Here is a 17,253-nt window from a genome sequence, read left to right on the forward strand (position 1 = left end):
ATAGACCTACACAAGAATCTGTACTTTTAGGCTCAGTTTATTATAATTTTACAGCCTTTCTTATGAAATAAGTAGGATAAGTAAAGCTAAATGAGGTGGTATAATTATACATGCCTATGAGCATTCAGATTGTTGCTTAGGCTTAGTCAGATTATAGCTAAAAACACTGAGCAAAATAACAAACACAACAATTTTGTGTTTGCTCCTATTTATCATGAGCTGAACGCAAATATCTATAACATTTTATGTGTACACAAAAGGCCTATTTCTCTCAAATATTGTTAAAAAATCTGTCTAAATCTGTGTTAGTGAGCACTTCTCCTTTGCCAAGATAATCCATTCACCTCACAGGTGTGGCATATCCAGATGTTGATTAGACAACATGATTATTGCACAGGTGTGCCTTAGGCTGGCCACAAGAAAAGGCCACTCTAAAATGTGCAGTTTTACTGTATTAGGGGTGGGGGGTTTGGGGGTCCGAAAACCAGTCAGTATCTGTATGACCACCATTTGCCTCACGCAGTGAAGGACATCTCCTTCATATAGAGTTAATCAGGTTGTTGATTGTGGCCTGTGGAATGTTGGTCTATTCCTCTTCAATGACTGTGCAAAGTTGCTGGATATTGGCAGGAACTGGAACACGCTGTTGTATACGTCGATCCAGAGCATCCCAAACATGCTCAATGGGTGACATGTCTGGTGAGTATGCTGGCCATGCAAGAACTTGCAACATGGGGCCGTGCATTATCATGTGATGGTCATGGATGAATGGCACAACAATGGGCCCCAGGATCTCATTACAGAATCTCTGTGCTCTCTCTCAAAATGGCAACAATAAAATGCACCTGTGTTTGTTGTTCATAGCATACACCTGGCCATACCATAACCCCACCGCCACCATGGGCAACTCGATTCACAGCGTTGACATCAGCAAACAGCTCACCCACACAACGTCCTACATGCTGTCTGCCATCTGCCCTGTACAGTGAGAAACGGGATTAATCCATGAAGAGAACACCTCTTCAAAGTGCCAGACGCCATCGAATGTGAGCATTTGCCCACTCAAGTCGGTTACAATGATGAACTGAGGATGACGAGCATGCAGATGAGTTTCCCTGAGGTGGTTTCTGACAGTTTGTGCAGAAATTCTTTGGTTATGCAAACCGATTGTTGCAGCAGTTGTCCGGGTGGCTGTCCTCAGACGATCTTGGAGGTGAAGATGCTGGATGTGGAGGTCCTGGGCTGGTGTGGTTACACATGGTCTGTGGTTGTGATGTACTTGGATGTACTGCCATATTCTCTGAAACGCCTTTGGAGACAGCTTATGGAAGGGGAACATTTAATTCAAGGGCAACAGCTCTGGTGGACATTCCTGCAGTCAGCATGCCAAAACTTGTGACATCGAAACTTGTGACACTTGTGACATTGTGTTGTGTGATAAAACTGCACATTTTAGAGTGAACTTTTAATGTGGCCAGCCTAAGGCACATCTGTGCAATAATCATGCTGGCTAATCAGCATCTTGATATGCCACACTTGTGGGGTGGATGGGTTATCGAAGCAAAAGAGAAGTGCTCACTAACACAGATTTAGACAGATTTGTGAACAATATTTGAGAGAAATAGGCCTTTGGTGTACATAGAAAAAGTCGTAGATGTTTGCGTTCAGCTCATAATAAATAGGGGCAAACACAAAATTGTTGAGTTTATAATTTTGCTCAGTGTATAAAAATGTTATAATCTTTTCTGAATAGCCTGGCAAACATCCCCAAAATGCTTTGGTCATTCCATTAATATTCCAAAATACAAATGGAAAACTGACAACTGTGTTCTGGAACACAATGGCACGTTTGGCCTTAGGAAAAAAGTATATGCATTGCTGCATTAGATAAAGTATGTAAATTAAAATCATTCAAATCTCATAAAAAATGTAACGTGTTCACTACATTTCAAGATTTGTTTTTAGTGTTTTTAAGTCAATGAGATTCATTAAAATAATAACTAGTGCTATTGCCATCAATTTCCTTTTTCAGTCACTTCCTGTTACAGAGTGACAACTGCCTCCCAGTATTATCATCCTGATGGGAAATGCAAGTGGCCGTGGTGACACCTAAATTCTACAAATTGGGCCACTTCTGTCAGGAAACTTATGTGCAACTGATGCGTTAGTGCATATAGACAAGAAGGCGCCGAAATAGGCAGAAGGTGATCAGTATCATTGAGATTTTAGAATGAAATAATTGTGAAAATATTATTTTATGACAATCAGATGAAAGTCAAATATGGCACTTTTTTATGAAAACAGGGCTTTAGCAAAATATATTTAATTCATTAAGGGTGTCCCTGTTTCAGTGATTTGCCCATTATTAAATATGTATAATATCATATAATTCTTTGGGATTTAATGAACTCAATGCAGTGAACCAAAGTTTTTACTCAACTCACTACTATCCTGCCAGTAAGTGAAAATAAACCAATAGGAATTGCCCTTTTATTAAGTAATTGGGGGTAAATGGACTTGTGGGCTGAGACTACCTGCCCTAGTTTTTCCTGCTGAGGGCATGACCTGGCATGTCCTGGTAAAGAAATATAATACAAGTGGTTGGAGTTTAGAAAGTGAGGGGATTTCAAAAGGCCCTAGTTATTTACACGTACTTATGTCCCATCAGTGCTCAAATGTCTCAACTCCGCTGGGTGGATGTTTTTACATTTACCTATTATTGTCAATGTTAAATAACACACTAAACACAGATGTTATCTTTATCTCATTTGTTGCGCATACCTTTAAGTCCTGAGATACCTTGACGTCCCTGATGTCCTATGGAGCCAGGAAAACCATTTCTCCCAGGTGTTCCAGGAAGTCCTCTTGGTCCTTCAGGGCCCCCTGGCCCAGTAGGTCCTGGAAGTCCAGGAGTCCCTTGCTGAGTTTTACACTGGTCACAGCTTTGCAGTCTTTCAGAATGTAATACTAAAGGTAGCTGATCTAACAAAATAAAAACAGAGAGTGGATAAAAAATGAACTTCCGAAATTGTCACACATTGTCTTTGAAAAGGCTTGTATAACATTGCAGTAAATAGAATATGACTGCAAACAATAACACGTATTTATTTTGTGGGCTATTTGTATTGTATTAATTTCCAACAGCCATTCAAATTAAATTCACACACATGTTTTTTAATTACTGTATCCTAATCCATAAAAACCAGGCTTTTTCTGCCACTTTTTGTTTACACGTTTAAATCAGTATTTTCTGCCATACATTCTTTTTTTTTTTTAGCAGAGACCTCAGGGAATACAAAGGCGATTGTTGAAACAGTATTTGTGCAGCAGTTTTGCAAATGCAATTTGTTTTGGAAAAAGTACACTTTAATTGATAAAAAAAAAGAAAACAAAACACAATAGTTACCCCAATTTTTTTATATAATGTAAAAGATGTTACACAGAGTAAATAGATACCTAACATGTCCCGCCTTAAAATTGCACACGGTCGTGGAATGGTAGGCGACATTTTAAATGCCTTTACCTGTTATCTGTTTAGAGTTACAGAGGAGGTCTAGCACTAGAATTATTGCTCTCACTCAACGTGTGTAGTTTGAATACCATTTACATATGCATGTGGGACTTATGTATGCATTCACTTCTGCGCACAAGCATAGGTAGGGGGTGCTTGCATTTTTTTATGATTATTTTTTCTTTTACTTTTTATTTTTACACTTTCCCTTTATTTTTATTTTTGTTTTAAGCACTTTTATTCCTATTACAAGGAATCCCTTGTAATAGAAATAAGGATGCCAGGTCCTAGCTATGGAGAGATCTGGGGTTAAAAATAACCCCCAAAAAATGATTGGCCTTTAAAAGCAAAAGAAAAAAAAAGTGATCTTTCGCTTTAAAAAAAATAATTACTTTCTTCCAGCCTGGATCGAAAGTGAAATCATGACGTTGCCATAGAGTTAATCAAAGACTGTTAACTCCATGATCGTCTATGGGCGTAGCTGGCTGCACCACCCTATGGTTTCTCTGGCGAATTATTGGAAATGGTAAGCCCGGAAAACACCGGTGGGAGGGGGAGGGGGGATGGAGGATGTCCCCGCCCGCCGCTTCAGAAACTGTTCCATTGGCTCATTAGCCAATCAGGCTGGTTTCAGGAGAAAGCCAGCCACCTGCAGAAAAAAAAGTACTGAGGTTATGGCTAATATCTTTAGCCATAATCCCAATAAACCACTTGCAAACCGCAACGTATATGTATATATATATATATATATATATATATATATATATATATATATATATACATTTCACGGTCGGCAAGTGGTTAAAGAGTATCCAGTAGTAAGATCTTTGCTAGCCATATGTAAATGCAAACTTCAAGATTGTATGTCCCTTCCTCATTATATATTTATGAAAATGGTTTAGAATTCTTCACATTTTTAAAAACAGAAATGTGGAGCAATGAAATATGACTAGGGTTGAGTCAAACATTCATGAGTTTTGTGTGACCTTTAAAGGAGTTCGGATTCCATACCAAAACCCTATTGAAATCAATGGGAACCAAATCTTTCAAATAATAAAATGCAAATGTTCTGGGCTAATAGGTAAAATGTAAACAAATTAATATTAATGTGTTCACTGCCCTGGATCTTTTTTTAAATAATTGACATTTAAAAAGGAATCTGGTATGGTATGGATTTTATGGGGATCCTTTTTTTTATTAACTCTGGTAGGTCATGTTAGGTCTGTGTGTTGTATTTCTATTGTTACTGATACATTTGTTCACAAATGTATTTATTTTGCACAATGAAGTCATGTGATTTACATTAGAAGAACATTTTACTTTCCAATCTTGTAACCAACCTTTTAAAACATCAAGGCAGATTTGTCTTATGAATTGTTCAGAATGTTCTTTGCCCTTGCAAAATAAATATTTTATTAATACACAAATATACACAAAGATAATAATAATACACAAGATTTCAAGACCGTGATTAACTAAAGGAAAATAGAATGTTCATTTTGCAAAGGAATTTTCACTTAGCTTAGTTAGAGTGATTAATTTTCAGTTTGCCAAGACTATCCACTCATGTTCAAATAATTTTTAACCTCTTGCTGACTGCCCCACATACATTTGCTTCAGGGCGGTGGCTCCTCTGTGCAAAATCACGTACAGGTACGTGAATTTGCACTTCTGGATCTGTAGCATGCATGCGCGCCACCGGCGCCAGCTCCTGCTGTGATTGGACACAGTGGGCGCCAATCAGCGGGTCCGGTGATCCTGGTGTCCGCTGGAACCTGCAGATTATTCCTGACAACAAGGCAGATTGCTGTTCTGTTAGTAGGGAAGACAGAGATCCTGTGTTTCTGCTAAGCGGGAACACGGATCTCTGTCTTCCCTCAGTAAAATACCCCCCACACAGTTACAAGGCACTCCCTAAGAACACATTTAACCCTCTGCCAATGCATTTTTTTTAGCACTGAGCACTGTATTGGTGTCACTGGTCCCAAATAAGTATCAAAAGTGTCACTTTGTGTTAGATTTGTCCGCTGAAATGTCACAGTCCTGCTATAAGTCACTGATCATCGCCATTACTAGCAAAACAAATCCGTAAAAAATATTGTTTTTCTTTTTTGTTATTACGCAAAAATAAAACGCAGAGGTGATCAAATACCACCAAAAGAAAGCTCTATTTGTGGTAAAAAAAGGACTTCAACTTTATTTGTGTATGTGCCGCTGAGCAATTGTCAGTTAACGTAACACAGTGCCATATCACAAAAAATGGCCTAATCATGAAGGGTGGGTAAAACTTCTGAAGCTGAAGTTGTTAAAAAAAGACAATTTGAATGATGGTAGTCAGCAGATTTTCACCTTATTCATTAAGCTCAATGAAAAATCCCTTTCAAAGAAATATCTCCATTGCTATATGAACAGCCTTTTTGCCTTAAAGCGCTGGTTCACCCTCCTTCACATCATTATACCATTACATTCGGCATCGTAGCGCGAGCTACGGTATGCCGGTCTTAAATTTTTAATCCCCGTACTCACTGTGCTATCGATCATTGAAGAATCCGACTCCCGCGGTGAATGGGCGTGCCTATGGAGAGGGAGGATGATTGACGGCCGGCTCTGGCACGTCACGCTCCCCGAAGACAGCCGGAGTAGGTCTCGGCTCTTCACGGCGCCTGCGCACAGGCTATGCGCAGGCGCCGTGAATAGCCAAGCCTATTTCGGCTATTTCCGGAGAAGCGTGACGTGCCAGGGCCGGCCGTCAATCACCTTCTCTCACCATAGGAACGCCCATTCCCCGGAATCTTCAATGAGCCATAGCACAGTGAGTACGGGGATAAAAAATGTAAGACCGGCATACCGTAGCTCGCGCTACGATGCCGAATGTAATGGTCTAATAAAAAAAAACATTTTTTTTTTTAACAGGGTGAACCCCCGCTTTAAGCAAATAACCCCCTAAATGTCCAAAGACTGCATTCATAAGAATTGGGCACAGAGTAATTTCATCACTTAATCATTACTGTCTCCATTTCTCAGTTTTGTGGGTAATTTATTAAAGATGTAACAACATAAAATACATTGATTTAATATACTGTACTTAATTAAATGTTTTTTTTTTTATTCTGTCTATAATGATTCTTACTCTTTTTAACCTCCCTGGCGGTATGATTATTTCAGATTTTAGGTGCTGAAAGCGGTACCATTATTTTGCATGGAAATTTGGTGTTTTACATTGTAGGCCTGTAATTCTTATGAATAACTCACTTAAATCTGTCAAAACAAGTCTAGTAGGCATCCCGGGTATGAAAAAGTTTGAAAAACAAAATCATAAATTATAATATAATAAATAATTATAAATAATTATAACAAATAATAATATAATTATAATAAAAATTATTCAATAATGTAATCAACTCAAAATCACTGAAATTTGCTCAGAATTGTCGCTGTCATTACTTTTTTTTTTTTATGACGAATTTCCCCACAAATCGCTATCGCTCAATTCTGCAAGTGATTATAATTTATTATCGCTGTTTTCTAGCTGCTCTAAAACCACTTTTGACATAAAGGGACACTTTTGATTGCTATGGACAATCTACAGTTTGCAGGCAGAAAGAACAGTTTTTATTATATAAAAGTACATGCAGAACACTGGGCAGACCACTAGGCTTTTTTGAATTTGGCGCCGTTCTCCGCCCCTGTGCGTCGTAATGTCGCAGGGAACGGAGATCGGCGGCACACAGGGACACTGTGTGAATCGAGCAAGGACCCGCTCGCTCACACAGTGGGGAGGCATCGCAGGATCCAGGGACAAGGTAAGTAACTTTGTCTGTGGCTGATGCGAGGCGAGCCCGAGTCTGGCTTGGGGATACCGCTTTTGGTACAGAAATCTTACCCTGAGCCAGACTCGGGAATACCGCCAGGGGGGTTAACAGTGACTATTATGTATTATTATTTTTTTAAATGTTCCCAAATTATACTGTATGTTCTGATTTTACATAAAAATCCCACATCTTTTCCATAATTTACAACAAAACAGTATTGCAAATTTTTAAATTAGTATCTATGGGGGTTATCCACAAAGCCTTGGCGCAACGTAACTTTTCTGATTTAAGTTACTCCGCCGCAAAATTCCAAAGTTAGGTGCCGATCCACAAAGCACTTACCTGGAATTTTGCGGCGCTGTAACTTAAATCCGTCCGGCGCAAGGCGTTCCTATTCAAATGGGCGAGTCCCATTTAAATTAGGCGCGCTCCCGCGCCGGACGTACTGCGCATGCTCCGTCGGGTAAATTACCCGACGTGCATTGCGCTAAATGACGTCGCTCCGACGTCATTTGCTTAGACGTTACCGTAAATGGCGTCCAGCGCCATTCACGGACGTCTTACGCAAACGACGTAGAATTTAAAATTCGACGCGGGAACGACGGCCATACTTAACATGGCTTAGGACAACTAGGGCTTAGCCCTAGTTTTACGCGGCGGAACTCGACGTAAACGACGTAGATTTAGAGCGTCGGGCCCGTCGGAGCGTTCGTGGATCGCCGTAACTGGTCATTTGCATATTCTACGCCGGCCTCAATGGCCTCGCCACCTAGCGGCCGGCCTAGAATTGCATCCTTAAGATCCGACAGTGTAATTCAATTACACATGTCGGATCTTCGTCCTAACTATGGGAAACTGAGTCTGTGGATCAGTTCCATAGTTAGGACCAGGGATACGACGGCGTAACAGCAGTTACGCCGCCGTATCTCTTTTGAGGATCTGGCCCAATAAAACTTAATTTAGGTAAAATAAAAGAAACCACAGTTCAATGCTATTTCCAACTAAAGGTAAAGACAAGTTAAATAAAAGTATTTAATTAAATGGCCACAATGGGGCTTAAATCAAGCAAGACAATTTTAATAAAGTAAACAAGAAAAATTTAAAAAAATAAAATGCTGTATAGATAATGTATAAAGTGGATCTATACTTATAAAAAAAAACAAGAATAGAAACATAGTAATAGACACACCTTGGCTTGGTGGTGGAACATTGTCACCGACTAGAATGATCTATGTACAGTATCTCACAAAAGTGAGTACACCCCTCACATTTTTGTAAATATTTTATTATATCTTTTCATGTGACAACACTGCAGAAATTACACTTTGCTACAATGTAAAGTAATGAGTGTACAGCTTGTATAACAGTGTAAATTTGCTGTCCCCTCAAAATAACTCAACACAGCCATTAATGTCTAAACCGCTGGCAACAAAAGTGAGTACACACCTAAGTGAAAATGTCCAAATTGGACCCAAAGTGTCAATATTTTGTGTGGCCACCATTATTTTCTAGTACTGCCTTAACCCTCTTGGGCATGGAGTTCACCAGAGCTTCCCAGGTTGCAACTGGAGTCCTCTTCCACTCCTGCATGATGACATCACAGAGCTGGTGGCTGTTGGAGACCTTGCGCTCCTCCACTTTCCATTTGAGGATGCCCCACAGATGCTCAATAGGGTTTATTTCTGGAGACATGCTTGGCCAGTCCTTTACCTTTACCCTCAGCTTCTTTAGCAAGGCAGTGGTTGTCTTGGAGGTTTGTTTGGGGTCGTTATCATGTTGGAATACTGCCCTGCGGACCAGTCTCCGAAGGGAGGGGATCATACTCTGCTTCAGCATGTCACAGTACATGTTGGCATTCATGGTTCCCTCAATGAACTGTAGTTCCCCAGTCTGGCAGCACTCATACAGCCCCAGACCATGACAATCCCACCACCATGCTTGACTGTAGGCAAGACACACTTGTCTTTGTACTCCTCACCTTGTTGCCGCAAAACACGCTTGACACCATCCAGAACCAAATAAGTTTATCTTGGTCTCATCAGACCACAGGACATAGTTCCAGTAATCCAAGTCCTTAGTCTGCTTGTCTTTAGCAAACTTTTTGCGGGCTTTTCATGTGCATCGTCTTTAGAAGAGGCTTATTTCTGGGACAACAGCCATGAGGACCAATTTGTGTGTGGCATATGGTCTGAGCACTGACAGGCTGAGCCCCCACCCCTTCAATCTCTGCAGCAATGCTGGCAGCACTCACATGTCTACAATGTAAAGCAGTGAGTGTGCAGCTTGTATGACTGTAAATTTGCTGTCCCCTCAAAATAACTCAACACACAGCCATTAATGTTCAAACTGCTGGCAACAAAAGTGAGTACACCCCTAACTGAAAATTTCCAAATTGTGCCCAACGTGTCAATATTTTGTGTGGCCACCATTATTTTACAGCACTGCCTTAACCCTCTTGGGCATGGAGTTCACCAGAGCTTCATAGGTTGCCACTGGAGTCCTCTTCCACTCCTCCATGACAAAATCACAGAGCTGGTGGATGTTAGAGACCTTGCGCCCCTCCACCTTCCATTTGAGGATAGATGGATGCTCAATAGGGTTTAGGTCTGGAGACATGCTTGGCCAGTCCATCACCTTTACCCTCAGCTTCTTTAGCAAGTTAGTGGTCACCTTGGAAGTGTGTTTGGGGTCGTTATCATGTTGAAATACTGCCCTGCGGCTCATTCTCCTGAGGGAGGGGATCATGCTCTGCTTCAGTATGTCAACAGTACATGTTGCCATTCATGGTTCCCTCAATGAACTGTAGCTCCCCAGTGCCGCCAGCACTCATGCAGTCCCAGACTATGACACTCCCAGCACAATGCTTAACCGTAGGCAAGACACGCTTGTCTTTGTACGCCTCACCTGGTTGCCATCCTAGACGCTTCACACCATCTGAACCAAATACGTTTATTGTGGTCTCATCACATCACAATACATGGTTCCAGTAATCCATGTCCTTAGTCTGCTTGTCTTTAGCAACTTTTTTGCGGGCTTTTCACGTGCATCGTCTTTAGAAGAGGCTTCTTTCTGTGACAACAGTCATGAGGACCAATTTGTGTGTGGCATATGGCCTGAGCACTGACAGGCTGACCCCCCACCCCTTCAACCTCTGCAGCAATGCTGGCAGCACTCATATGTCTACAATGTAAAGTAGTGAGTGTGCAGCTTGTATAACTGTAAATTTGCTGCCCCCTCAAAATAACTCAACACACAGCCATTAATGTTCAAACTGCTGGCAACAAAAGTGAGTACACCCCTAACTGAAAATGTCCAAATTGTGCCCAAACAAAAACTTTTGTTGTTTAGTTATTTTGAGGGATCAGCAAATTTACATTGTAGCAAAGTATAATTTCTGCAGTGAATAATATAAAGTGTCCTTCGCGCTACTACGAGCTGTTGATAATATAAAACCAAACAAAAGCGTGAATGCAGCAAAACCTAGTAGTGTTGACCATACACAAGTGCAAAAATGTCAAAAAGGGGGATTTTGCGCAAAAACTAAACACTAAAAAAGAAGAAAGTGACGGTAATAAGTGATCATCAACCAAAATAATATAAATCAATTAAAGTGAAATAAATATCTAGAAATACATATATGGGTAAAACAAATGCTAAGTGTCCAATAAGTGAAAAAATTGCAGTAAACTGCCAAGAGAGAACAGAAATGAGGGCAGAGTTTCCCCAGATGAAGACACGTGACGGTGTTGTAAAGCGTAGGGATTGGCCGTGGACAGACGTACACCTGGAGTAACGTAAGCAGGCGCTCTGAACACTGCTTGTTGTTCCTGTCACTGAACTTTACTTTTATGATTGATGTAAGTGCAGGTTTTTCTGTAATAAACGACCCCCTGCTTTTTACCTACTACACCATTGGAGGCTCTGTTCTCTCTCTCCCCCCCGTCCCTGGAACGGAGTGTTTATTAGGGAATATCGAGGGGGTGTTTGTCAGCATCACAGAGAGCAGGCTGTGGACAGCTGGAGAGGCCAGAGAAGTACCAGGGAAGTGTGACAGGTGGGAAGGTTCTATTACTGCAAGGAGGTGGAGGATGCAAGGAGACCTTTGATGCTGTAAGACCCTAGTCTTTGAGGTGAGAGTTCTGGGAGCCCTTTTATGGATAAGATCACATCTCTCATTGCCATCCAGATACATCTTGCACAGTGGACACGCAGCCCTCATTTCTGTTCTCTCTTGGCAGTTTACTGCAATTTTTTCACTTATTGGACACTTAGCATTTGTTTTACCCATATATGTATTTCTACATATTTATTTCACTTTAATTGATTTATATTATTTTGGTTGATGATCACTTATTACCGTCACTTTCTTCTTTTTTAGTTTTTGCGCAAAATCCCCCTTTTTGACATAATTTCTGCAGTGTTGTCACATGAAAAGATATAATATAAAATGCGAGGGGTGTGCTCACTTGTGTGAGGTACTGTATGTATTTGGAAGTTACAATTATTTCTATTATGCCACAAATCAACATCTTCTGGATCTTTCTTCAATTTGTTAGAATGAAAAGTCTAGTTTGGATGGTAAATATGAGCCTTATGTATGCCTAGTAAGAACGTAAATTGTTTTCTTTTACAACTAACATGTTGAAACCTGTAGGACAGTTCTTAATAAGAGCATTATGATACAAGAAGTCTAGAGATGCCATCTGCCCAGACCTTACCAGAACAGTACACATATCAACTCTAAGACCCCTTTCACACTGGGGCCATCGCCACGTTCGCTATAAAGCGTCGCTCATTTTAGATGTGCTTTAACACTGTTTAAGCCAGCGTTTTCCCCCTGCTTTTCAGGCCGCTATGGGGGGCTTTACTCTGGAATTACACTAATGTAGGATAGAAATCTTTACCGAAACCATGTCGTGCTGAGTGGAATTGATGTGATCAAGCACCATTGAGAACAATGTGATTTCCATTGTCAAGCAATTCTGTGCAACTTAAGTCGCATATGAAACCACAATTGTGAATAGAGCCCCAATAATATATTATTTATGCTACATGGCACCATTTACATAATTATAAACTGGTTACTTATTATGGTAACCACTGTACACACATACAGGCCTTCCTTCCTGTCCTGGCAGCCCAGGGAGTCCCCTGTCACCATTGACTCCTCTAGGACCAGGTGCTCCAACTAATCCAGCAGGACCAGGTTCTCCTCTTGGTCCACTGTACCCCTGGGGTCCTGGTTCTCCAACTTCCCCTTTCTGTAAAGAAAACAATTCAATTTAACTGTGGAAACTCATTTAAACTTACAGTTATATGCAGAAATTTGCAACATGTTTTTCTGATTTTCTCACTGAAAACACAGCCTCTGTAAGGAGCTTAAAAATAACATGTTCCAGCATATTGTAATCCATAATTACTAATATTTGTTGAATTTAGAAGACCGTAAATAATGAAACATGAAAAGTTGTATAAATAAGCAGAGCTTCACCTCATTCATTACACTAAGGGAACGTTCCCCTGCAAAGTGAAATTTGCATTTGCTCACAAAGTGAACAGTCTATTTGCCTTTTGTATAAAAAAAATCCCATCAATCCTACCTACATGTCAATATTGAAGCCCTTTCATAAAGATGTATCCCTTATATCACCAGTATCATTCCTTGAGAATGAAAAGATTTTTAAAAATACAAAAAAATACATTTAGAAATAGCATTTTGAGAATGCATTCATAAACTACTGATGCTATTCATATTGGTTGCAATTCTGCTAAGCCTGTCTAGTAATTCACACATCCATTCAGTATACTGAATATATGAGAAATGTTTATAACAAAAATGAGCATTGATATACAGTAGGAAACAGTTAAGGTGAAAATGTCCAGTCAGGCCTTGTACACACGACCGAGGAACTCGTCGTAAATGAAACATCGTTTTCCTCGACGAGTTCCTTGTCAGACTTGTGGAGAAACTTGACAAGCTTTCTTTGCGTACACACTGTCAAGACCAAATCTCCTCGTTCTCAAACACGGTGACGTACAACACATACAACGGCAGGGGAAGTTCGATTCCACTGGCACTACCCTTGGGGCTGCTTTTGCTAATCTGATGTTACTACGTGTTAAGTAAAAGTTTGGTAAGAGACAATTTGCACTGTTACAGCGTGACAAATGTGCTATCTCCATTACGAACGCTACTTTTACCGAAGGTGCACTCCCGTCTCATACTTTATTCTGAGCATGCGCGGGTTTCTTAGCATACACACGAACGTGTTTCTCCTCGAAAACCAGCCCGACGGCGACGAGGAACACGACAAGGAAATTGAGACTCCCATTGAGGAAAAAGAGAACTTGTTCTCTTTTTTTCTCGTCGAGTTCCTCGTCAGTTTCCTCGATGAAAAACATACACACGACCGCTTTCCTCTGCAAAAAAGCTCTGCCACCAAGTTTCTTGATGGATTCTGTCGAGGAAAACGGTCGTGTGTACGAGGCCTCAATGCTCAAGTAATAAGCAAAGTAGAAAAGAATACACATTTTGCTAATCAATAAAATAAGGCAAGAACATTTCTGGCCAAAACCAGAGACAAAGGTGAGTGGCAGTAAGCAGAAACATTATCAGTTATAAAAAAAGCATGGTCAGAAGGTAGGAGTTAGCACACTTATTTTTAACTTTCAAGCAACCATACACCACTCTGTCATCCACAGAACATTTTTCACCACACCATGAACTGGCAGGACTACTTTCTAATTTTTTTTATGCTAACAACATCATTTTATCCATTTAACAATGACACCTGATGCTGAAGCCATTATGCACATATAAGTGAATCATTTGTGTCATCAACAGGTGTCATAGGGCTGTTGCAAAGCTGCACACATTTGTACCGTGTTTCCCCGAAAATAAGCCCGGTCTTATATTAATTTTGCCAACCAAAAACACACTAGGGCTTATTTTTGATGTAGGTTTTATGCCATATGCTGTCTTCTCTCCCCCCTGCCTTTTAGAAATCCCCTGTGGAAATTCCTAAAATTTACAGCACCGCATATTGCATAATGTGTATGTCTGCAATTCTATTGTGCCACATACCTTCTTTTAGTGCTGGGCGCATCTGTAACCCTTTGAAGCTCTCTTCCCCTCTTTAAGCACTGCAGAGGGAGGGGGGCCCGAGATCCCTCACTGACAGCTTGCAGAAGAGCAGATCGGTGTAATATCAGCTGAGCGCTGCTCGGCGACTTCATTGCCCGCCGGAGGCCTTATCCCAGCTCTAAGGAATGCAGAGGGAGGGGGCCTGAGATTCCCCCTGACAACTTTCAGAGGAGCAGATCAGCATGACATCAGCTGAGCGCTGCTCGGCGATTACGGGTCCCGCCGAAAGGCTCATCCCAGATCTAAGGAATGCAGAGGGAGGGGGGCCAGAGATCCCCCGCTGGAAGGAGAGGGGAAGAGGAGAGCAGCGCGAGTACAGCTGAGAGCAGAGGGAGGTCAGCGCTATACCAAAAGGTATTTGGCACAACTACACTATATAATACTGTAATAGAGTGGACTCTAGTATTTCACCGGCACTTTAAACTAGGGCTTATTTTCGGGGTAGGGCTTATATTGCAGCCCTTCCTGAAAATCGGCGTAGGTCTTATTTTCGGGGTAGGTCTTATTTTCGGGGAAACACAGTACTCTCTGGTTATTTTTAGAGCTACAAGTGAAACAGATGTTGCACTGAAAACAAATGCTACAGGGCAGGGGTCAAGTCCTGGAGAAAAAAGTGTGGAAACTCCCACCAAAGATCCACTCCCCCACCAATAAAAAAAGATACGCTCATATGCATAATTACTAAACCGCATGTTTTTTTTTTTCGATCCACTGTACCTTAGTAATCATTTATGTTACTGGCCGCTTCCTGTATATGGATTCATCGTGTAGTGTGCGGGTATTTCGTCACTTCCTCGATACCGCAATGTCTACAGGAAGCGGCCAGTAACATAAAGGATTACTAAGGTTCGCCTGCCCCTGACAGTGACTCGAGCTGGGCATCGCCGCTTAGTGAAGGATTGGCTCGGGCGGCTCGGCTGCTCTGGTCCTGCAAAGGGAACTGAGTTCCTGCTGTGAAAAAAAGTGCAGGAACTCCGTTCCCACGCGTTCCCGCAGGACTTGAGCCCTGCTACAGGGTGATCCTGTAGATAGCCTAAGGTAACAGTTGATAGTCCTGGTAGAACCAGAATGAAATGTTAAATCTTGAAGTATAGGGGAGGTCAGTTCAAGCTGGCAATAAACAAGATTAGTAAATACGGAAAGTCAGGACAGGCAGCGAAAAAAAAAGCATTAACAAAATTATTCAAAAGCAGATGCAATCAAAAATAGAAGATTACAAGATTACAAAAGTTGTGAACAGGTCTAAATTTTCAGAAATACAACCTGGCAGGTCAGGATACAGACACTTTTAATTAGGTATCCACTGAGTGATCTATACTCAAGTTAAGCATTACTGAGTGAGTCAGGTGTGAAGATACAACATGATCATGCTGCAATGCTGAATATTATCCAGCAGGTGGTAGGGGCAAGCACATAGACACAGCAGATTTAAACCCGTCATAAAAATTGCAATAAGGCTAATTGTTATAGCTGCAAGGCTGAAATATAATACAAGGTCACTTTCTTAGCTGTGCGGTGTGGTTAATCTATCACAAGAATGGCTGAATGTAATTAAAACTCTTTTGACAGGAGAATAGGTTCCCATTTATGGATTTAATTTGTCTGTTATGGAGTTCTTGGTTTAAGGTTCACTTTATAATTGCTATGTAGTCAAAAATGTACATGCCTCAAACAATCCTTCCCTTGACACCAATCTACAGTGGAAAGCAACACGGCTAGCAGAGGTTCCAAACAAGTCTATGGTGTTAGTTCTCCAGCTATGACACAGACTGATTGATAAAAAGAAAACTTTAAAATGTGTCTTCAAGACAGAATAGGGGAGGAAAATTTTGGGGGGGAAATATTCGAAAAAGGGGTGAACTTAAATTAAGTTCTACTAAGAGGAAGCTGTCGGTACATTCATATATAAGAAACAAAAAAGAGACATAAAAGCCTGACTGAGCTCAACCTCAATTGTACATACTGTGTGTTGTATTCATAAATAGGGTTATACAAGACCCAGTGATCTGACAAATGTATAGAAATATAGACATGAGTTTCATCTTTTTTTTTTTGCCCTCCAGGTGAAGCCACGTGGATGGTGGCATAACGTGTAGAGGTAGAGCCTGGCAGTGACATGTGTGAGACCTGTTGGGTTTTAAATATGATATATGCTGTTTTTCATTGAAATCAATGTGAGTTTAATAGATGAAGCTGAGTGGGTGAGGTTTATTCCATTTAACACCTGGTACTGCACTATTGGAGGCACTTTATATTTTTGCATATCGGTCTGGAGTTGCTGGTGATCATCACAGAGGTAACCTTTAAAAGAGAAGTATACAAGGTGCAAAGAGTGTTTGATCCCTGCAGGACCTTGGTGGGAACCATTAAAGATCAGAGTGGAGCCTTTTTCCTGATTGGAATTATCATTAGTTGTGAGCATGGGCGTCCGCTCCATAGGGAAAGAGAAGGCGTTTGCCCCCCCCCCCCCTAGAAATCAGTGCCATGATTCTCGGGGAGGAAAACAGCAAGCAGGAAGCAAGTTGGCGGCACGACAAATTCAATTAGAGCCTCTCTCTCTCTTCTAGCTTCAGCTGACAGAGGGGGGCGATCGGGGGAGATATACAGTACAGCAGCTCGCGGTTCTCCTCTCCCTGTCACAGCGCCGCTGCTTCTTTTACCAGAGAACTCAGTAGCGGCACTGTGACAGGGAGAGGAGAGCTGCAGGCTGTCTGTACTGTATATCTCCCCCAATCGCCCCCCCTCTCTGTGAGCTGGAGCTAGAAGAAAGAGAGCGGCTCTAATTG

The 17,253-nt window shown here is 41.2% G+C and overlaps 1 protein-coding gene across 2 annotated transcripts in view; it reads right to left on the reverse strand.

Annotated features, from left to right (window-relative positions):
* The window catches only part of LOC120936992 (collagen alpha-1(XXI) chain-like), a 280,507-nt gene that overhangs the window by 5,238 nt on the left and 258,016 nt on the right, over positions 1–17,253 (reverse strand). Inside the window, exons 26-28 of one of the 2 annotated variants that reach the window (XM_040349853.1) lie at positions 12,438–12,584; positions 4,852–4,906; positions 2,782–2,982 (exon numbers count right to left, since the gene is read on the reverse strand). In XM_040349853.1, the coding sequence (XP_040205787.1) occupies positions 2,782–2,982; positions 4,852–4,906; positions 12,438–12,584 (403 nt within the window). Of the gene's footprint in view, positions 1–2,781; positions 2,983–4,851; positions 4,907–12,437; positions 12,585–17,253 lie in introns of those variants that run through there. The other variant, XM_040349854.1, reaches the window with a different exon arrangement.

The sequence above is a fragment of the Rana temporaria genome, chromosome 4, assembly GCF_905171775.1.
Source record: "Rana temporaria chromosome 4, aRanTem1.1, whole genome shotgun sequence".
In the NCBI taxonomy this organism is placed as follows: Eukaryota; Metazoa; Chordata; class Amphibia; order Anura; family Ranidae; genus Rana; species Rana temporaria.